At 46.8% G+C, this 22,801-nt stretch overlaps 2 protein-coding genes across 2 annotated transcripts in view; one reads left to right on the top strand and one right to left on the bottom strand.

Annotated features, from left to right (window-relative positions):
- The first annotated feature begins 7,062 nt into the window (after positions 1-7,062).
- On the top strand, positions 7,063-19,223 carry LOC110473311 (histamine H2 receptor). Its single transcript, XM_021535742.4, has 4 exons — positions 7,063-7,187; positions 13,636-13,909; positions 17,054-17,230; positions 18,413-19,223. Exons 2-4 carry the CDS (start codon positions 13,653-13,655, stop codon positions 19,083-19,085), a joined length of 1,107 nt encoding a protein of 368 aa, XP_021391417.3. The 5' UTR covers positions 7,063-7,187; positions 13,636-13,652; the 3' UTR covers positions 19,086-19,223.
- A 2,943-nt stretch (positions 19,224-22,166) lies between these two features.
- Positions 22,167-22,801, bottom strand: part of EIF2AK3 (eukaryotic translation initiation factor 2 alpha kinase 3) — a 41,241-nt gene continuing 40,606 nt past the window's right edge. The window contains exon 17 of the mRNA XM_021535741.4: positions 22,167-22,729. Within this exon, the coding sequence (XP_021391416.3) occupies positions 22,553-22,729 (177 nt within the window). The 3' untranslated portion in view covers positions 22,167-22,552. The remainder of the gene's footprint in view (positions 22,730-22,801) is intronic.

Genomic DNA, 22,801 nt, shown 5'->3' with positions numbered 1-22,801 from the left:
TGGCAGCTACTCAAATAGATTCTGTGTCCTGATACAGCCTGTAGGATATCCTGAGTTTTTTCCTCCAGTGGTTTTGTCTGTGGGTGTTTAGTGCTCTCCTTTCTCTCAGGACACTGTTTGGTGTATCAATGGTGGCTTTTTTTCCAAGATCAACAAAAGCCCTTGCAACTCTCCTTGGTGGTCTCTGCAACAGATCTCTGGTGTCTCCTCAGTGGGATTTTGACTAGATTTGTAATTTTCTCCATCCCTCACATCGACACGGTCTAAATAGATAACACACAGAACCAGAGGTTTTGCCTCAGACCATGATGTTGAGTCACTGTGCAGCTTTTGGCAGGCAGTGAAGGCTTAAAAAATGTCCTCTCATTTCTGATGACTCAGATTGAGCGTTTTCATACCTCTTGGGCTTGAATTTTCTGATGGTCTTTGAGAACTCAAAGCACACACTGAGCTCACTGGTACAGCCCTGCTGCAAGCCCAGCCCAGTCTGGATGCTTAGGAATGGAGGAGCCCATAATCAGAGAGCACTTTGGGGAATGCTGCTCACTGGGTTTCAGTTTAAGGATAAAAATACCGAGGTTTCTTCTGTACAAAGGGTTTCTGTTTGCACAACATGGAGATCCTCAGGTGAAAGTGCCGTGGTGTAAACACGGCAAGGAGCGTGACCATGGCGAAACCCTGGCCATCTGATAACTGGGACATGCCCTGTGCAGGGAAAAACATCTTGCTTAGAAGTGCCATCAAATTTCTGGGGAGATCTCCCACACAAATAAAAGTAATCTGCCCCACAGCTACAGGGAGCTAAACAAGCCACTTCAGAGATGTGAGCAAGCAATTCCACGAGAATACGTAGCAGATGTGTGCACACTGCAGTGCAAGTTATCCAGAGCTCCCAGAGAGCATCCTGATGTCTAACAGCTGTGAAAATCATTATTGCTTTCAAGTAAACTCAGGGACAGCTCCCTGGCAGCCTTGGATACCTCTGCTTGAATTACAGAGTCTGTCCCTGCTGGATTATCAGCTGAGAGAGGACGGTGATCTGGCAGTATCAGACCTACTGTCCCTCTCTGGGATGAAATGCTCAAGGTCTCCCCAAGCAGTGGTGAAGGTTCAGCTGGAATTGCTCACTCCTGAGTGGTGGGACACCAGAGTGTGGCTGAAGTGAAGCTGCAAGGAACAACTCAAACATTCAAGAGCACTCAGGAGCTGTCACCGTCACAAGTCACGAGGCAGAGCTGGGCCATTTCTTTGTCTGGATGTGCTTTCAGAACTTATGAGCCTCAAACCCTTCTCTAGCTCAAGGGAAAATCCACAACAGAACAGAATTTGGACACAAAACTTCACTTACTGATTAACTCAGTTCAGTACCTACAGCCTGTGGGAGTCCAGGACATCCCTCTGGCTGCCCTGGCTGTCTCAAGACCCTGGCAGGGGCTCAGAGACCCTGGCATGAAGTCAAAAACACCCGTGGCTTTGATTTTAACCTGTGAAAAAAAGCTGCCAACTTTGTATGAGGAATTAAAAGCCGCGAGGGTTTGAGTAGGGTGATAGCTGAATTAGCACAGGGTGAAAAAGTAGAATTTTGGGGGTTTTTAGAATGGGGTTCAAGGGCATAAGTGGAGGGATTTGGGCATGTCCTGGCCTTCTTCTCCTTCTTCTTGTCCTCCATGTCTTGGTGTGATGGTGACACTTTTCTATTGGTTTAAGGTAGAGACACACAGTCTAACATAAAAGATAGATATTGGCACATTATTGTAAACACAGTACACATAGTTTTTGGTATAAAATGTAAACACCGCCCAAGACTGCAGACAGAGTGCCATAGATGACTTGCTAGACAGAGCTCAGCAGGTCAGAGAAAGAATGATATAGATAAGGAAAAATAAATAACCTTTAGAAGCTGATCTTACACATTCCAGACTCCTTCTTTGGCTGCTCGGGTTGGGAAAGGAGGACTTTGACACCCTTGGGGTCACCCCGACACCCAGACCCCGAGACAGCCCCGCAGTTCAGAGGCTGTCAGCAGAGTTCTGGGGACAGTGACCAGAGGTGCCTCTGGCAAACACACATGGCTGGTTTGCACCAATGGAAAACTCATGGGGACTGACAGAAAAAAAGATTTTGGAACTCATTTTCATCATCAAGCAGCTTCAAAGGAGTCACAGGCTGCTCCTCAGCAACGCCCTGCAGACCCTCTGCCCTGCCCTGTGCCAGAGGTCACATCTCCATCCTGAGCTCCAGCACAGACTGGGCTGAATCCACACTTGCCTGGGAGATGCCCACAGCATTTTAGGGTTTGGGTTCTGAAGATTTAAAGTGTGATTGCTTTTCTTCCTCTCCAATTGCCCTGAAAACCAGAACCATTGAGCATGGTTCTGGTATTAAGGCATACAAAATAGAAATATGTATATACAATATTTTAAAATACAAATAAAATATGCATATACAAATGTATATAAATGTATTTTTTATTTATATGTGTATACAAATAAAATACAAATATGTATATACAATATTTTAATGCATACAAAATTCCTGATATCTACAAACATCAGCTCTCATGAGCCAGTTTCAATTTTGGGATTGTTTTTCTTTTATTTTTTTTCCTATAATTCTATACTTGTATATCCATCTTACTGCCTTGAATTAATGGATGTGATGATAATAAATGTCTAATAAACTATCTCAGGCTCCAGTAATTCCCATGGATTTCACCAAGAAAGTTTTGGGTCTCTCTAGTTCCCCTGATAGTGGGGAGGGTGCTGATTTTTCAGCAGCGTGCTGATTTTTCAGGCTGCAGTTCAGCTGAGGCACACCCAGACACACAGAGCAGTTTGCAGGGTTAGAAGTGTATCAGCATAAACATTGTTGGAAAGTAGTGGGAATATTTGTATTATTTATTTCCAGAATATAAATTGCATACTGTTAAGATAGAAAAATTTAGATCAAGAAAGCAAATGCTCCTTTATTCCTCCTTCTTCTCATACTGCTGCCTGAAGAAGGGGCTGGAGAAGAGGCAGAGCTGTCAGGACAGGCAGGAGGCAAAGGAGAACACCAAAACTGCCACTCCTATGGATCTATTTGCCCAATGTGATTTACAGGTTTATTTTATCCATAATTTTCTCTGCATTTTGTAAATCTCTGTGCATGGTGGGGTTATCACCTGCCACAACAGCATCTCCGCTGCTGAGCCATGAGGTCTAAACCCCACCAAGTTTCCTTGTGTCCTTCTGCTTGGCAACACAACACGTTGGTGTGAGCTCCTTCCCTCCTTCCCAAGGGATTTAATAATGCTTCCCAAGGGGTCACAGAGTGCAAATAAAGCCTCAAACCATTCCTGAGTGTTCCAGCCCCTGCAGCACCTTATTTGCCAGTTTAAGGAGCTATGCCTCAGAGTCTGCATGTCTTGGTTTGAAAAGACAGGTGTCTGCTAAGGAAGGCAGGAGCATCCCTGAAATGGAAAATGCAAACCCCCTCTCTCTGAATTATTATAATTTTGAAATTAAGGGGCTCTCAGTCAAAAAATATTGGAATAGAAATAACAGCTCTTTACTAGGAAAATTAAAAATACAAATGCAATAGTAAACAAAAAAAAAAAACCCCAAAAACCAAAAAACCAAACCAAAACAAAAAAAACCCAAAAAAAAAAAAAAACAAAAAAAACCACCCAAAAAAACCCAAAAAAACCCCCAAAAAAACCCCAAAAAAACCAGAAAACAACACTGCCAGAGTCAGAGCAGGCCCTGACCCCCTGTGTGTCAGGGAGGTGGCAGCAGTCCCATACCAGGGTGGCTCAGCCCTCCTGCAGTGCCAGCTGTGCTTCTGCTGGAGCAGGATCCTGCACAAGGGGGGAGTTTTCCTCTGGAGCTCCAGGGCTGGGGGAGATGGGCCTGGGCTCCTCTGGGAATGCAGGGGGAAGGAAGCTGCTCCTCTGGGAATGCAGTGGGGAAGAAAGCTGCTCCTCTGGGAATGCAGGGGGAAGAAAGCTGCTCCTCTGGGAATGCAGGGGGCAAAGGCTGCTGTGCTGTTCCCAGGTCAGATTGTATCCAGGTAGGAATGTTTGGCTCCTCCCCCTGGGCAGAGCATCTCCCCATGGGATGATGGAATTTCCTCAGCCATGCAGAGACACTCACTGGCCCATGAACAAAAGATAATTAATAATTAATGGCCCATGGAGGGAGGATTGGTTGTGGAAGAGATAAAGAAAAAACTGCCCAATGAGCAGAAGAGAACTGCCCCATCTCTGACAGACGGCAATGGGATACACTCCCCCATTTCCAACCTAAGACAATCCCTTTTATCAAGTCCTAAATGCTCTCTCCAAATCTGTTTCTCACACCTGAGTATTCCAGCCCCTGCATCACCTTATCTGCCAGTTTGAGGAGCTGTACCTTGGTGTCTGCATAAACAGCTCTACTGCTTCTCAAATGTTTTAAGATGAAGCTGCTTTTGATATGCAGAAGGACCCAAAATGTACATTTCCTATTACCCTCCTTGTTGTAAAGGTCAGGAAGCTAAACATACTCCATTTCCCCTCATCCCTCCCTTTCCAGGTAGCATTGAAAATATAATGTAAACCAGAACCCCAGAACCCATGAGACAACATCCCAGGCATCCTTGCTTGACAGCATCCTCGAATTTCCAGTAAATGTTAAATTTTGTCATGGCTTTTTTCTGATGATTTGTGACATGCTGACAGGTGAATTGATCACAGGTGACATTAATATGAGTGGCTGACACAGCATTTGCAGCACTCTGTCCGGTCCACTGCTTGCTGTTTTCTCTCTCCTTTGTCATTTCTTTTGAGATTAGTGCTTTGGAAGAGCTGCAAGTCTTTGCTATTATTCTCTACTCCATAAAAACTCAATTACTGGAGTCTGACAGCCTGCCTGGAATCCAGGAGGAAAAAGAAGGGTTCAGCCAAAGGAAATGCAGGACCCAGCTGTGCCATCCTCTGGTACCACAGACCCATCCCAGGCCCCAGGAACCAGCAATTAATGCTAATTAAGAGGCAGCTTCCTTTGGGAGTTTTGGGCTAGTTTTTTACTATGAATTCAAGGGAAATAGAGGAGAAGGGGGTTTTGGCAAGGCCAGGTGATGGTGCTGAACCCGGGTGGGTGCAACCCTATCATCAGTCCAGGCTGGGGGATGAACAGACCAGGAGCAGCCCTGACCAAAAGGATTTGGGGTCTCTGTCCATGGCAGGGGGATTGGAACTGCATGATCTTGAAAGGCCCAGTCTGTGATTCTGTGAGTCTATGAAAAAGTATGTTTTAGCAAAGTTCTGTCAAAAAAATAAACCAAAACCCACCATAAATTGGATATTATTGAAAATCACTTTTTTTTTTCTTGTTTCTGCAATTTAATATATTTATTATGTTTTTAATATATTAATATGCACAAAATATAATTGATAAGAAATGTGTATATAATATATATCTTAATTCTATTTGTTGATGTTTGTTTGTCAGCAAATGGAGAAATAAAAGACCTCAGCTTTTAAAGCTTTTAAATAAAACTTCTACCCTTTTGTTTATCTTCCCTGGTCAGATGCTCCTGTTTGGTTCAGTGGCATTAATGGAGTGAGGAAGGAGATAAAAAAGTGGCTGCAAGAGCTCAGCCTGCAAAGACGATGGTGAACCTTTTCTTCAGGTTTGAAAATTGTTCTTTAGTATCAGAAATAAAATATTTTGCTCAAATTTCAAGTTTTATTATAAATTTTAAAAATTAAATGTAAATTAGAAGACAACTTTAAACACAATAATGTAAAATATTTACATTGAAGTTGTCAAGGCTGATTTTTTCAGAAACACATGGAAGCTTATTTTGACTAAAGTAATGGAATCAATCTAACTTCACAGAAAGCTCTGGTTCACACATTACTTATTTCTCATGCCTTATAGAAAATACTTTGTTATTATTAAAGGAAAATGCAGGAATGAGGGTGTGTTTGGCTGTGACTTAATTTTTGCCTTTCCTTGCCTTTCCTTTTTTAAAAATTTTATTATGTTCAAAGGACAATCTGCTATTTCTGAAGCAATAAATATGACACAAAATGATCCAAACGTGCTCTTCCATCACAATTTGATTGTTAATGTCACAGACAAGCCTGAAACTTGAGGGGCCAATTGCCAGCCAGGAGCTGAGCTATTCCAGGGAGGGGACGGTAAGTCTGAGTTTCTTTACTTCCCATCAACCCTGATCAAGACATTTCCTTTTGAAAAAAGGAAATCCTTTGAAAAACCCATTGAAAAAAATTCTCCAGTGTTATTTTTAGTGGTGAGTGAAGCCAGCTTTCAAAACCTTTGCAACAGTCTTTGGAAAACAAATGGAAAAGGAGACTGGCGTGCCAATGACAGCAATTCAGTGTGAAGAACTGATGCCTTTGAGCTTGATTTGGGGGTTGTTTTAGGACAGGAGCCATGGCCGAGGGTTACACCCACCCTTCTTCGTGTGTGACATTCACCCCAGCACTCAAAGATTTTTACACCTGCTTTTGCCAAGTTCATTTTCTGAGCTCCCTGAGGAACCCCAGAGGTTCCGGTCCCTCCGTGAGCCCAGAGCCGCAGCTGGGGACAGGACCAGTCCTTTCTAGGCCAGGTCAGCCAGGCTGACCATGCCTAAAGAACCCACTGCCCAGTTCCCAAAATCCAGCACCCAGCATCCCAACCCCATCTCAAAATCCAGCACCCAGCATCCCAACCCCATCCCAAAATCCACCATTCACCATCCCAACCCCATCCCAAAATCCAGCACCCACCATCCCAACCCCATCCCAAAATCCAGCACCCACCATCCCAACCCCATCCCAAAATCCAGCACCCAGCATCCCAGCCCTCCCAGAGTCGGGGACAAGGCAGAGCGGAGTGACATCTCACCAACCTCCTGCCACAGGTTCCTCTTCCAGCCCGGGATTTTTCGGGTTTTTCCGCTTAGTTTATGAACAAAACACCCTGTCTGGCAAACAGGGGAGCCAAACCCACGGAACGCCTCTTATTTTTTATTGCTGTTTTCATGCATCAGGTCGCCGTGTGCCCGTAGCTGCCGAGGGGAGTGGGAAGGGCTGGTTGGAAAGCAGGGAAAGGAGAGCAGCGTTTCCCCGCGGAGCCCCGTTCCCCGGGGGGAAGGAAGGTTTCCCGGCTGGAGCGGGAGGAGGAGAGACGGGGGCGGCTCCTCCGCCTTCCTCGGTAAGTGCTGCCGCCGGAATCCCCATCCCCATCCCCATCCCCATCCCCATCCCCATCCCCGGGCAGATCCTGACAGCCCGGCCAGGGCTCCCCTCGGGCAGGGCTGCCGCTGCTGCTCCCCGCTCCGGGGGATACCCCAGGCACGTCCTGAACCCTCTGCCCCTTCAAATACGATCTCCCCCTCGGGAAGGGCTCCCCCCTCTTCCTCCCCACCTCCAAGACAGATCCCCTCCGCGGGCAGGACCCCAGCCCTTCCCCGGGCTGATGCAGATGTGCTCCGCAGCATCCTCGGGTTTTGCCCTACCCGGGGCCGGGGGTTTTGCTGCCCTGGGGGTTGGGGGTTTTGTCCCCAGAATTTTGGCTGGTTTGACCCCAGGAAGGGTGTATTTGGCACCCCGGGGCTGTAGATTTGTTCCTCGGGAGTAGCGTCCTTGTACTCAAGGTGTTGGTGCTTTTGTACACCAGGCTTTGGGGGCTTTTGCACTGCAGGGGTTGGGGGTTTTGCTCCCCAGAGGGTGAGGGTTTTGCCTCCCCAGGTTTTGGGTTTTGGCACCCGGCTCGGTCCCTAAGGCCGGTGAGCGCCCCGGCGCTGGCAGCGCGGGTTTCACCTCGGCTCGAGTTCGGCTGCGGTGATGTCGCCCCGGTCCCTCCTCTGTCCCCGGGGCAGGCAGCGGCTGCCGGAGCCTTCCCTCCTGCCGGGGCCGATCCCAAACGCTGTGCCGGCTGTGGGCGAGGATTCCGTGCCGGGAACCATCAGCAGCCAGGCTGGGCTGGGCAGGCACCGGGCTCCCCCGGGTACCCCGCAGTGGGAAAACAGCGCCGGGCTGCCTCCGCCGGCGCTTCGTACGGCAAGGACGCGGTGTTTTACCGTGATCCCAGCCCCGCGGCTCTCCCAGGGGCTGTAGGAGTGCAGGGTTGGCGGTGGAAAGAAATCGTGCCCTGAGAAATGCTGTCCTTCCGACGGGAAAGTTGGATGGAGAGAGGGAGGGAGGGAGGGAAGGAAAGTCAGTGCGGAGCTCAGTCGCTGCACGGCCCCCGCGGGTGCGTGTCCTGCTGGTGGGAGCATCCCCAGGCATTCTCCCTCTCCTTTTCTCCTTTATCACCACCCACAGCCTTCCACAGCTCAACAAATTGCTCGCACTGTTCAACAATCGCTGAGCTGTTGCAGTTTTCTCATGGGGAGGAGGAGGGAAAGGTGTGCGAGGTCCCGGGACAGGCGTTGTTCCCTGCTGCCATGTGCTGCTTTGTGCCTGACTCGGCAGAGCAGCAGAGCCTGGCAGCAAATAATTCCAGTAATATATTTCCAGTTTTCATCATTCCTCTAAGATTTTAAAGTGCAGTCGGCCTTGAGATTGCAGAGCTTTTTTTTTTTTTTTTCCCTCCACTGCCACCAAACTATGCCTTTTACCGGTGAAATTAACCTTTAGCTTGGGATTTGTCTGCTGAATAAATTAGGTCAAACTTTCTGGATATTAAAGGGGAACAGAAATGGTGGAGCTGCTTTGGTCAGGCAGCCTCAGAGCAGAATCCAGCCCATCAGTTTTTTGAAAGGAAGTAAAATTGTAATGTCTAAAAAAGAACAGTGCAAATCCTGAGGCATCTGAGATCCCCAGGAAACCTGGGAAGATCCCACATCATGGTACAGTTGGGAATTTATCCCTTTGGTATTAGAGGGCTCTTACAGGAAAGACTGAATGACTGATGTTGTAGAAGGACTCTGGGCTATCTCAGCAGTGTAACCACATGGGCTGCTGCAGCTCACAGGAGCATTTAAAAGCTCCAATATTTTAAGCTGAGGAAGTGCATCCCTGGGAAAGATGGCATATCTTGTTTTGTCCCAGTAATTTCCACAGAGAGATTAAGATGGTATCATCCCCTGCTTCCCAGCAGCACTTCTTAGTTAGCTTACTTAATTTAGCACACTTTGGATAAAGGCTGGCTTCTCAGTCAGAGGCAAAAGGATCCAGACACCCACCCTGGGCTGCTTGGCTGTGACAGGGACTGTGCATGAGATTCCAGGGACTCTGCCAGGGGTTTCTTAAAAGAGATCAGGAGCAGCTGGATCCTGTTGTCTGCACCCTGAATTAGAGTACAAGGTTCAAACTTGAAATTTGAAGAAGGCATCATCTCTGTTTTTATTGTTGGAGTAATGGTTGTCAAATAAAGACAGCCTTTTCAGTCCCTCAGCCTTTGTGTTGATGAAAAGAAAAAAAAATGACAAAAGAGTGTTTCTCTAGCGTTTTGTGAGTGTGGGCACATCTGTCTGCTGGTTTTGTGCACTGTCACACTCCTGATGTGTCCTGCATTAAGGAGCCTGCTGTGAGTTTTTCCCTTGAGGAGACCTTTTAACCCAGGCTGGTGGCTGAGATGGTACTTGAGCAGCACAGAGAGCTGGCAAAGAGGAATTCTAATAACCGTGTCCTAATTCTGCTCAAAGTTTGAGAGTGGTGTGCGTTCACGGAGCAGTGTGAGTAATGATCTGCTTTAATTAGAGTTGTTCTAGCACTGATACAAACTTAATGACTGTGTGGGAACAGTCGTTCTTTGCAGGAAGGTGTGACTTCAAAAGCTCCTTGTCTCGGTGTTACATCTAAAAAAACCCAAATAATTAATCCAGAATTCTCATCTATCATTCTCATCTACGCATAACAAAAATTTGACAGTGATTTTTAAAAACCTGAAGACCGAATGTTTTAAACTTTAAAATTTGACATAGTATTTTTTTCCTTAAAAAACCTGATTTTTCATCAAACCTGATTTTTTGTTGTTCATGTCTTAGGACTATCCTAATGCTGCATGCCCTCCTGTGAGAACCTGGGGTTCACTGGGTGGTACTCAAGTGTTTAAACTGGTCTCCAGGTGGGGTCAGAGGGCATTTTCCAGATCTTGTAGAGGTACAGAGGTGTGAGGATGCCAGCAGGGGTGGGAGATGAGAAGGAAGATGGCTGTGGAGCAGGGAATGGCCCTTGGAGAGGCGGGTTCTGGAGCCTTGCCATGTGCCATGTCCCCGTGGATTTCCCACCTGTATCCATGTGGATTTCCCACCTGTATCCATGTGGATTTCCCATCAATGTCTATGTGGATTTCCTACCTGTGTTCATGTGGATTTCTCAGCCATGAACATATAGATTTCCCAGCCATGCCCATGTGGATTTTCCACCTGTGTCCATGTGGATTTCCCAGCCATATCCATGTGGATTTTCCACTTGTATCCATGTGGAGTTCCCACCAATGTCCATGTAGATTTCCCAGCCATTAACATATAGATTTCCTAGCAGTGTCCATGTGGTTTTCTCACCCGGATCCACGTGGATTTCCCAGCCATGTCCATGTGGATTTCTGAGTCATGCCCATGTGGATTTCCAGCCTGTGTCCATGTGGACTTCCCAGCCATGTCCACGTGGATTTCCCACCCGCTGTCCCCGAGCTGTCTGAGTGGAACACTCGGGGAGGAGAACAGCCTGAACAATTCCTTCTGCCAGGAAATGTGTCTGCATTGAAACCCAACTGTTCCACAAGAGCTCATCCAGTCTGATGACATCCTCAGTGGAGCTGTTAGAAAGAATGGCACAGGTTATCCTCTTTTATGGCAATTATGGGAGAGCTGGAGACAGGATTTTTTATTTTATTTTATTTTTATGAGCTGTTACCAGGATGTGGAATGTTGTCCAAGGAACACTTTCATTAGGACTGAGGTACTTAAGACACCCTGCAGACTTTTAGCAGTGCTGGCCCAGGGGGCTGCCTGAGATGATGTCCAAAAAATTTGTTTGTGTTCTCAGTGCTGGAGGAGCAGAAGAGCTTCAGGTTTCAGCCAATGACTCCCAGCTACAATGAGGAAGAGCTTTCCTTCTTTATTTTTTCTTTCTTAGACAGCTTGAGTCTTCCCTTAATTTTACTTTTTTTTTTTTTTTTTTTTTTTTTTTTTTTTTTTTTTTACTTGAAAAAAAAGAAACTATTATTAAGTCCAGCAAATAAACAGAAGTCAGAAGTCAGAGGATGGAGCTGAGGATTTTGAAGAATGGGTAGGTGCATGAGCACAGGATTACATCCAAGGACAAGGTCACTATTGCTTTCAGAAAATGCAGCACAACCTCACAGTTGTGCAGGAATGCTTGGAAGAAGTTGGCAGGTGGAAAAGAAACACCTGGGTGGTGTAGACTATATGCTTGGAATTCTGGCAGGTTTTCAATATAGTCCTTCTTGGTGGGGGCTTTTAAGGAAATGTAATAGTCCCAAGAAGTCAAGAAGGAAATTCCCTGTGTGAAAAAATGTGGGAAATGGATTTGTAAAGATCTACAAATCCATTTCCCACATTAAAATACTTGTCTGAAAGGTGACATGCAGGAGGGGTAAGTGCATGGTGAGTTACAGAGAGGTCAGGGATGCTCTTTACAGGGATAGGGGTTGGGATATGTGGGGTTGTAGAGATCCTGAATCATGAAGCGGTGATAAAAAGAAAGTGGCAAAAGGCGGCAAAAGAAAGTTTAATCAGGGCATGAAGGATAATGTCTGATTTAATGAAGTGAAAAAAAGTTTTTATGAGACTTATTGAGAATTACGGCAGAAGAAAGAATTCAACTGTGAAGTGATGGGGTTTTTAAAAGATATAAATAATTTAATTTCCTCATTTTGTGCTATTTTCCCATCTAAAGCAGTGGACTCTGAGCTCTTGTTTCTGCCCAGGAATGCCTTTGGATGAGCTGAGGTCTGCTCAGTGCCATTCAAATCAGCAAATCCTGCCAGGGATGGTGGTGAAAGGGGAGCAGGACAGAGCAGAGATCATGCCCTTAGGTAAATCCACAGAGCATTTACCTCTTGGAGATTGTTTGGAGCTCTGGTCCTTCTCAGAGGCTCAGAAGAGTAGAATGGATGGGCAGGAATCCTCCCTTGCTTCCTTATGAGGAAGGAGCAAGTTGGCAGGTGAGGAGGGAGCTGGTGGGGTGTGACAGAGGTTGGAGAGCTCAGCAGTGGCACTGAGGGGTGGCTGGGGATGGGCTGTGTGATGTCTCTTCCAAGGCAAGGACCAGAGGCACTGGAGGAAGCTGGCTGGTGGCAGGCTCAGAGCAAGAAAAACGAGGTGTTTCTTTGCAGGGTGTGCAAGGCTGAACCATGGAAGTTGTTGCTATAGGAGGTGATGGATGCTAAAAGTTTGCTGGGCCAGAGGGGAAGCAAGATAATTTAATGATTCAGAAATCATTGAAAATATCGTAAGAGGTAATTCCGGACCATAGACTTTAGGAAGGACAAAGAGATGTTGGGAAAATTTTACTGCCTTGCTCTTACACCCCTCCTAAGACAAAGTTTGGCCCCTGTGAGATGAGGCACATTGGGATGTTATCCAGTCCCACCCTCACACTGCACTCAGAAGGATGCCCTGGAGATGTGGGATTGACCTGAGGGTACTGTAGAAGCAGATCCCAGTCAAAGAAGAAGTGATGATATTTAAAAATAACAAATTTTAATCAGGAAATATCTCTATAATTCTCTTTTCCCTGCAAATTTTGTCTTTGTGTTCTCTCAGCTACACCAGTGAGCTTTGAACTGCTGGAGTTTTTGCAGGGCATCATTCCCACCTTCCCAGCTACCTGTGGCACACTTGGTAGAGTCTGGGAACTGAGCTGTGGACACAAGCATGTGGATTTCCTCAATGGAAAAATCCCCAATTCAGGAGCTGGGAGCATCACCTCCCATCTGGGCACAGAGGGAACATGAGTCTGGGGCCAGGGCTGCACCTGAGACACCTCAATGTGATGATCCTCCAGCCCAGATAATTCTGTGATTCCCTGATTCTGCTCCCTGTGTAGCTGCTGGCAGCCCTGCTTGGCCATTCAGACTGGAGGATGGAGCTGCCCACTGTGGTAGTAAAAAACCCTGAACTTCAGAGTCTAAAAAGCACCAGGACAACCCAGGGCACAGCACGGACTGAACAGAGGGGCTATGGCAGAAGTCAGCCTGGGCAAGCAGCCCCAGCTGGTCTGGGGGTGGCAAAGATGATAATGAGAATATAGAACCACAGAATGGTTTAGGTTGGAAAGGACCTTAAAGATCATCTAGTTCCAGCCCCCACATTATGTGCACTTGGCATGCTGTTCAGTGGGATTTAGCCCAGCTGCTTTAATTTTTTATTTCAGTTGTTTTCTTTTCCTCTCTGTGCTCTCAGTACATTTCTAATTTTTTTCCTGGTCTCATGCTTCATCTGGTGATGTATTTTCATTCATAGGAGGGCTTTTAATGGCTGTGAAGGACTTCAGTCAATGCTTCACATTTGTCCTCACCCTCAGGATTTCAGACACTTCTAATGGGCTGCTAACCCAGGACACAGGCACAGCGGGGCGTGTGGATTTTTCCTGGAGCAAACGAAGCATAAATATTATTTCCATCCTCCCTTTCACACCTACAAATCATCATTGAAGCAATCCTGGTTCTCCCCTTTTATCTCGTTCAGGTTTTAACAGTGAGAAGATGCTGATGGACAGGAATGAAACCTGGCTCTCTAATTTCTCCTCTGCTGCCTCCTCCTTTGCAAGGGACGGGGTTGGGCTCCAGGAGGTTCTGGTTGGGCTCGTCCTCACCCTCATCGACCTGGTCACACTGCTGGGAAACACCGTGGTGTTCCTCTGCCCCGTGGTGGAGAAGAGGCTGCGCACCGTCACCTACATGTTCATCATGTCCCTGGCCACGGCAGACTTCCTCGTGGCCTGTCTGGTGATGCCCTTCAGGTGAGGAGGGGCTGTGGGGTGGGAGCAGAGGAGGACAAAGATTCTTTCTCCAGCTCTTGGAGCAGGGCTGGGATTCACCTGCTGGGCTCTCCAAAGGGCTGGACTGTGGCTGTGTGTGTTTCCTGTCTCTGCTCTGTGTTATGGACCCCCCTACAATGCATGGAGACACAATTCCCAAGGGTGTTTTTCCTGTTGGGCACACAGGGACCCAGGCTGCTGATCTGAACTTGATTTCCAGCTTTGCATGTGGAGCTCCAGTCGCTGAGCTCCCTCTTCCAGGACTAGCCCTGCATATGGAATGTAAGGAATTTATTCAGTATAAGCGGAGTAATTTAGGCTTCCCCTATATTTCATGAAGAAGCTCTTGGGAGGGCAGGTGTCCCTGCATGAGGTTTATATTTATGGGAGCTTCACTACCTGGCTAAAACAGTGAAACAAAAGGCAGAAAGCAGCTGGCTTGTGATCCTGGCTGTCTTGTCCTGCAAAGCAGCCATAGCTTTGTGTAAATCAGGGAGCTGACCCTGTTTTGAGTTCATGGGACAATATGAGGAAGCTGAATTATTTTCGTGTTCTATGCTTCAGTTCTCATTGGGCTGCCTATTCCTTTGAATTTGACACTGAAAAGTATTGTCCCAACAAGCAATTACAAACTGAGCTAAAAATTCATGGTATCAGGTAAAAAATGATGTTATTTTATAAAATAACATTATGATGTTAATGATGTGGTTAATGATGTTATTTTATAAAATAATACTGCTAACTTAAATTCTATGTTTGATGAATTTAAAGTTCAGGTTCTGAAATTATAGAACCATAGTGTGGTTTGGGTTGGCAGGGGCCTTTAGGGGTCATCTAACCCAACCCCTGCACTGACACAGGGACACAGGCAACTGGAGCAGGTTGTTCAGAGCTCCATCCAAGCTGGCTTTGAACACTTGCAGGGATGGGGCAGCCACAGCATCTCTGGGCATCCTCACTGTAAAAAAATTCTTCCTCCTATCTATTTTGAATCTACTTTTAGTGATGTTTTACTTAAGCAACAAAAATTACAAAGGGGAGCAAAGATCAGAGTGTGGTTGGTGCTTTGTGCCCCTCCTGGGTGTCCTGGTGCTGCCTGGAGGGGAGATCTGGCAGCTCCTGGTGCCACGTGCTGAGGAATGGACCCTGCTGGCTCCACCAGCCCTGTCCAGCCCTGCCAGCACAGGGGCTGCTGCACTTTCACACTTTCCCACTGTTTTGGCTTCACATCCACGTTGCTCTTTTGGATTTCAGTTTGCTCCTCAGTTGGCAGGTTATTACGTGCCAAAGGGAAGGAAAAGAAATCTTAGGAGGCAGTTTGGCTCAGGAGAATGTGACAGAAGAGAAAAACAAATTTGTCCTTGGTGTCTTAATTTCATAAGAGTAAGACTTTTATTTTGTTCCTGGCTTAAGCAGAAGTGGTTCAGGTGAGCTTAGCTTGTTGTCTGAGTACTCCAGCCAGTCATTTCCAGGCTGAATATTTCCAGCTATTCTTTTCCTCTGCAAGCAGAAGGGCAAGGCAGGGGTGACTTCATTGTGTGGGTTTTTTGGCTTTTCCTACTCCTTCTTATCCAGCAGCATTTCCAGGCTGCAGAAACTTTTTACCCCAGAGAAGATGGGTCAGGCATCCCTTGCCCCATGCTGTGAGGACATCTGCAGCTCAGGTGCATCCCACCAGATGTGTGCAGGTGAGAACTGGGCACCTGCTCACCTGGGATCTGTGTGCAAGGGTGTCCCCACAGCAGCACATCTCCTTCTGGGAGGCCAGGGCACACCACGGGCTCTGCAGCATCTCTGGGGATAAGGAGGGCTCTGAGGAATGGCAAAACAGCACCCAAGTCCAGTGCTGAACCCGTGCTCCAATTCTAATGCCTCATTTCCCCTCTGTAAAAGAGCCATGAAACCTTTTCACAAGTGTGCTGTGGGATCCTCCATGCTGCCCATGGTGTAGGGACAGGCTCTGCTGTAGTTTGCTTGGATTCTTGCCTGGAATCCCACATACCAAAAAGCTGCTGAGGGCTGGGACCCTTCAGCAGCACTGCACCCACCTACAGCAGCTGCTGTGCTCTGGAGCAGCCTTCACAAATCACTTTGGTGAACTGGTGCTGATGAGATGTAGATCAGGCATTGTTTTCTGACATCAGGTTGAATCTTTCCCCTGTGCTGGACACCTGAGTGCTGCAGCTCAGCAGCCCTGATCTCACTGTATTTTACCAGCAAGCTGGGAAGTTACAGGATAATTAAAGCTTTGCAGGACTAGGGAGTTACTCATCAAACTCACTCACAGTGCTGATTTCAGCAGCACCTCAGGAGCTGCAGAAAGCTGGAGAAAGAAAGGAGAAGCAAATGGCATCTCAGTGAATGCTATAGAAACATGCATCAGCCTTCCTACAGCTGCCATATGTTCCTTCCTTCACTGCTCACTTCTCACAGGCCCCTCTTGACTTTGTTAGAAATATTTTTGGTACTGTGTCTGTTTTTTCTGGTGTGTTTACCTTGCTGAGGCATTTATGAGCCACATAACATACACATAACATACAAGCTGCATGGGCTTCCTCCTGGGATGTTTTGTTTTGCGTTTTTTTTTTTTAACCAAGAGAAATCCTTTCTGGTTTTGAAGCATTTGATTGGATGTGAAATGACTTTCTTGGAGATGTCCCATGCCCCAGGAATTGGGGAGAAATCATAAACGACTGCGCTGTGTCAGGCACTGGGAAAATGCTGTGATAAACAGAACTGTGCAGATGTAAATTTGGGGAGCTCTGTGGGGCAAAGCACCTGTCTCAAGTCACTCAGGCTGCAAGAAGCACAGGTTTGCTGCTGTTCAGTCATGCTCTAGCTGTGGGCTGCTCCTTTTTTCCGTTGTTTTGGAGGATGAATTGCTGCTGTCTGAGCTGCGTGTCCATCTTTAGCACCTGTGTGATAAAATACAGCATTACCTCAGTCACAAAGAAATAGGCACAGAATGGTTTGGATTGGAGGGAAACTTAAAGATCGTCTTGTTCCAGCCCTGGGCAGGAACAGCTCCCACTAGACCAGGTTGCTCACCCAGCCTGGCCTCATACACCTGCAGGGGCTGCTCAAACAGCTCCCCCAGCTCTGATTTCCACCTGTTTTCTCTCCCAGCATCATTTACGAGGTGACGGGGATGTGGCTTTTTGGGAAGCTGTTCTGCAAAGTTTGGATCTCTTTCGATGTCATGTTCTGCACCGCATCCATTGTCACGCTGTGCTTCATCAGCCTGGACAGGTACTGCTCCGTGGTCACCCCCTACCACTACTCCAGAAGGATGTCCCGGGGCAGGTGAGTGCAGCTGCTCCTCCTTTTGGGTTCCTCCAGGTTGTCCTTCACTGATCTGAGGCTGAATGAGATCAGATCATTCAGGTGCTTCCCAGAAGCAAAGTGATGTGGAGAAAGGAACTTTCTTCATTTAAAACTGCAGAAAATGCTTCATGTGGTGCAGGAGAGGACAAGGATGCAGCAGCTGAATGGCTCCTAGGAGAATATTTTTTTGAGCTAAGGAAGGGTTGCAAAATGGGATAGAAAACCAGTGATATGGGCTGAGTTGGACCTACAGGCTTTTCCCTGTGCTGTCATTTCACAGGAATTTCATAGAATCACAGAATGGCTTGGGTTGGAAGGGACCTTAAAGATGACCTTGTTCCATCCCCCTGCTGTGAGCAGGGACACCTTCCACTAGACCAGGTTGCTCGAGCCTTGGCCTTAAACATTTTCAGAGATGGGGAAGGACTTTGAAGAACTTCCAAGGACTAGGTGAAAGGAGACCCAGAAGGATGCATGTAGCAGCAGTCTTCCCTCTCTTAAACTCACCATCTTTTCTGAAGTGATATTCAGGGAAAACAAGGAGAGTTTCTGAGTTCCCATGAGAGTTTCATGTGAAAGGCTGAAATGAGGACTGCAGGGTGAGGAAAGTCATCTGAGGGTGGGCAGAGAGGACACTGCAGCGGTGCAGTGCTTTACAGGGTGGCTTCAGGCTCTTCTAGGAAGGTTTTCCCAATGTCATTCTTGCTGTGTGTGATTTGTGGATCACAGGCAAGGAGAGGAGGGGGAGCTCTCTGGCTCCCCTTGCAGATTCTGTCATCTGGTGTCCATCAGCTCCATCCTCATCAGGCCCCAGAGGGTGAGATATGGCAGATAGTAAAGCTAAAAGCGAAAATCTCTACATGCTGTTGTTTCAAATACGAACAAACATCTTCTGTAAAACCCTTCCTCATCTTTTCTCAGACAACTCTGAGATTCCTTAAGCTGAACCAAATTCTGTCAGCTACAGACCAATTATCCAATTGTTGGATATACACGAGTCTGGACTTGTTACAGTCCAGCCTTCTCCCTTCTCCACGCCCCGCTGGACCACTCAGCAGCGATATCCCACACAGGTTACCATGGGAATTGAATCGTACTGGATATTCTCAACCCCAAATTACTCAGACCCTCCCTCCCCTCCTCATCTCTTTCCTTTTGCAGATGCATCGTGATGACCTGCACGGTCTGGGTATATTCCTCCCTCATTTCCTTCCTTCCTGTCATGCAAGGCTGGAATGAGATCCCTGGGGTGGACTTCGATGCGGGCAGGGAATGCATCTTCGTCACCAACTGGGTTTTTGCCATCGTGGCTTCCGCCCTGGCCTTCTTCCTTCCCTTCATGGTCATGTGCAGCATGTACTTCTTCATCTACCGCGCCTCCCGCCTCAAGGCCACCCGCATCATGTCCCAGACGCTGGAGATCCACTACCACCCCAACAGCAAGCGGCAGAACCACCTGCAGCTGGAGAACAAGGCCACGAGGACCATCAGCATCATCATCTCCGTGTTCGTGCTGTGCTGGCTGCCCTACTTCGTGCTGAACGTCTGGCTGGCGGCCCGAGGCACCGACTCCACCAGCACCGTGCTGCTCGGCACCTTCAAGATCATCACCTGGCTGGGGTACTGCAACTCCACCATCAACCCCCTGCTCTACGCCTTCCTCAACAGGGACTTCCAGCACGCCCTCAAGAAGCTGCTCCTGTGCAGGCGCAGGTCTCAGGTGGATGTTGGGGAAGACATGGTTTCCATAGCCACGTTTTCCAAGACTGCTCCAGAGCTGGAATACAGCGTGACGGTGCCCAACGGCGCTCCGAAGGGCAAACCCAAGTCATAGGGATTCAAGATCAGTTGCTGGAGGTGGTGATACAGAAAGTGCTGGAGCACATCCCAATGGAAAAACAAAGGGTAGGAAAATAGGGGAAGCAGGGGCTGGAATATTACAGCTGGGGACAATACCACAAAGATGCATTTCTTCACCTTCCACAGTTTCAACAAGGAACTCAGATATTTTAGGGGCAATCTGCTATATATTAATGGAACTAATTAATTCCTGGATAATTATTTTTCTAATGAGCATTTTCTAAGAAATTCAACCTTCATGTTAGGTAAAAAAAACCAAACCAGTATGGTACAACGTGACCTTACATTTGTGCACATCCTGGTGATCTGTGTCAGGTGGGACAGTGTTTCTTACCAACCCACTGCAGCTTCTCATCTCAAAGTTTCATGACAGATTAGACCAGTTTTAATAATTCCACATGTACCAGTCTGTGTATGGGAATTGGAGGAGGGATGTGCTCACTTCCTGAAGTGGCACCACTCTGCAGCCTGGGCTGCTGCTTAGGGTTCAGCTCAGTGGCTTCTGCAACATCTGGATATCTGGATATTCAGAACTTTCTGTGGCCTTCTGTGAAGCATCTGTGGGTTTCCTTGTTAATTCTGGAAGGGGACATGGCCTGTGGCGGAGCCCACGAGATGACAAAGACTTGCTGTAACAGTAGGAGCACTGCAGTTTCAAAGCTACAGGTGGCTGACACCATCTGAAGATATGAACAGGAATTATTACTTGTGTGTACACTATGGTATCTACCACAGAGACAAAAAAAAAAAAAAGGGAAAATATTATTTTTACTACTCCCAAGTGCTTGTCTGGACTTCCAACAGCACTGGCTCCCTGCTGGAAAGCCACAAGTGCCTCACTGGAGGGTTACTCTGAAAAGGTAGCAGGGGACTGTCCTCAGAGGTGGCAAAATGCAGGAGGACCTGCCTGGAGCATCTGAGCTACTGAAGATGCCAGCACAAGGGTGAGAAGTTCTCTCTCAAGAGCCTGGTGAAAAAACAGCCCTGACCTGGGGTTCAAGAGTGGTTCTTGTGTGAAATGATGAGGAGAGGGTGAGGTGCTCCAGACCTTACAACTCCAGCAACAACGTGGAAGTGGTAACTACCTACCTTATTCTGGGGGAAGCATCCCGTGGGCACAAAGGTGGAGAGGGCAGAAATCCTGCTGCTGCCACCCAGGTCATTTTGATAAACAGGACAAGGAATGGGGTTTCATTTCCAAGAGCTATGGGGGAGGAAAGGAGCTGAGGGATAGGCAACATCCTGTGAAAGAATGGGACAGGAGCCTGATGCTGCACAGCACAGCAGAACCCCAGGCCAAAGGCCCTTTTGCAGGGCTGTGAGCTCACACTATCCCAGTTTGGGTGCTCTTCCACAAAACAGCTGGCAGGAAAGTACACATCATTCAAAGGAAAACCTCTCAGATTAGAGAAGAGCCTTTCTCTGTCAAACCCTGGAGCAAAAAGGGACAATGACAGGGACAACACACTCCAGTGCTTAGAGAAGCAAAGACTGGCCAGGCAGTTCAGAGCTGAGCATGGCCAGATGCTTTTGTGGCTGGCCAAGGAACCCACTGGAGAAGACTCATCCACCCCTTTGAGGGCAAATGTCACATCCCAGAATATACAGACACCTGGTCTGAACACATATGCTAGCTCTGGTACTGAAATACTGTAGGGCCCTTGGAATAGGCAGTTGCCCACATCCAGATATACAGCAAGTTAAAAATACCTTAATCCTCATTTCCAGTGCTCCACCTGTAATCACTGAGCTGGCAGGGAAGGCAAAGAGGCTCCACACGTGGCCATTTCACTGTGCAGCTGCAGCTGATGTGAACAGGGACATCCAAGGGAAGGGGACACAACTCTCCTGCTTTAACCCAGCCAAACACAAATGCCGTTCTGATCAGATACTCACTGCAGCATTCTGCTTTCACCTGGACAAGCCAGTACCTAGGAGCATTATCCAAGAGGACATGGAAGACAATCATTGTAATCTACTCCTGCCTCATCATAAAGCTGCAGGGTGTCAGCTGGCTTAATTGCTGGTCACAGTGTCACACCACAGTAGAGTAATCCCCAGAAGGATTTGAATCCAGCATCTTTTTAGGAAACTGATCTCAGAGACTTTAACAAATTTAAGTCTGTGAAACAGAAAAACACAATTGTTCAAGAATAGCATAAGAGCTACCCCTTCTCCACTCTCTGGTGAGCCTCCATAATCCACCCAGTTTAGAGCTCAATTCCCTTCTTTCTCCAGATCCTGTCTCACTTCCAAGCAGCACATTTGGTTTTGCGTCATCACACACGCTGTGGCCAGTGTGAGACAGGGAAGCAAAGGAAGTTTCAGGAGTGCAGAGCCCATCCTGTTCCCACTGCACAGGGCTGCCATCTGCAGCACACACCAATGCAGGCTTCCAACAGAAGCAACTACTATTTTGTCTTATAAATAAAAAAAGTTTATTAAATCATTTAGACTTGAAAGAAGTCACAATAATCAATGCACTCAACAATTACAGCAAGTGCATCCTGTACACCACCAACCCAAATGGATTGATCCTGTATTTTATAAATAAAAATTAACATATTTACAGTGAGAAATAAAAGCATGGCATTAGGCAGTTAAATTAGCAGATTACACAAATGCCTACCAGTTGATTTTTTTAAAAAGTACAAATCTACAAGATTACATATGACATGTATGACTTCATTAGGTTTAAATTTTCAGAATCACAACATTTTTGTACATAATTTTGACTATGGCTCTTCCAACCACTGCCTATAAAACCCCCATTTAATGGCAAAAAGCTCCTTAACCTTCTCTACAGCTTCATCCGTGTAAGATGCAATCCCTAAGATCTACTGTAGTGCAGAAGTATGAAATTATTTCCTCTAATGACAGGCTATAAACAGTGACAATATGTACAACTGTGGTACTTTTTTGCTTTAAAAATAGTGCAGATTCCCAGTTTACCCACCAGGGACAAAAATGGAGTCAAAGTTAATTTCAAAATCATCTTCATTTCACCAAAGAGCAAGTGACCCGGATAGACACTCACTAGGCTTAGAGACTGTAATTTGCTCTATAAAAATACAGTATTTTAATTCTATTTACATGTTACAGATCTCTCACTCACCCAGCAAGCTGACATTTACAAGCTTCAAAAAAACCCAAGAAACCCCCCAAAAAAAGGATAATGGAGCACAATATTGGCAAGCACAGCAGCTGGACCCATCCGCTTAGGAGAGCAAAGGTAAGGAAAATGGAATGTGAAAGATTTGGTTACTGGGCTTCATTGGTTGTCAAAGTAAACAAAAATATGTCCAACATGTCTTATACATTAAACATGGCAAAAAAAGCTGACGTAAACTATTCCCAAGATAAACATTCTGCATCATAGGATCCTTCTGCTGAACAATCCCTGTGAAACCTGCCGAGTGGAAGAAGTGATCCTGAGGAGAGTTATTTGCTTGGTTGTCTGGAATGTTTATTTCCTGATAGGCTCATTGTCCGTGACCTCTGCCTGAGCACGGGTTTGGGTGGCAGCTCCAAGTCCTCAAAGACAGGATTTTCTATGATTGCTGCAGCCTCAGGTCGTTCAGTGGGACTTGGAGAGAGCATGTCCTTCACCATGGTGTACTGAAAGAAAACACAACATATATTACATGAACCAATCCATAAACTCTTCCTCATTTCATGTCCTGGTGTCAG

This window comes from Lonchura striata, chromosome 4, assembly GCF_050655825.1.
Source record: "Lonchura striata isolate lonStrDom1 chromosome 4, ASM5065582v1, whole genome shotgun sequence".
Taxonomy (NCBI): domain Eukaryota; kingdom Metazoa; phylum Chordata; class Aves; order Passeriformes; family Estrildidae; genus Lonchura; species Lonchura striata.
This window is presented reverse-complemented; position numbering and strand designations above follow the sequence as displayed.

Excerpts from the sequence above, each read along its gene's own strand:
- LOC110473311 (XM_021535742.4), top strand. The coding sequence starts at position 13,653 with ATGCTGATGGACAGGAATGAAACCTGGCTCTCTAATTTCTCCTCTGCT. Across the intron at positions 13,910-17,053 it reads TGTCTGGTGATGCCCTTCAG|CATCATTTACGAGGTGACGG; the intron begins GTGAGGAGGGGC and ends TTTCTCTCCCAG. Across the intron at positions 17,231-18,412 it reads AGAAGGATGTCCCGGGGCAG|ATGCATCGTGATGACCTGCA; the intron begins GTGAGTGCAGCT and ends TTCCTTTTGCAG.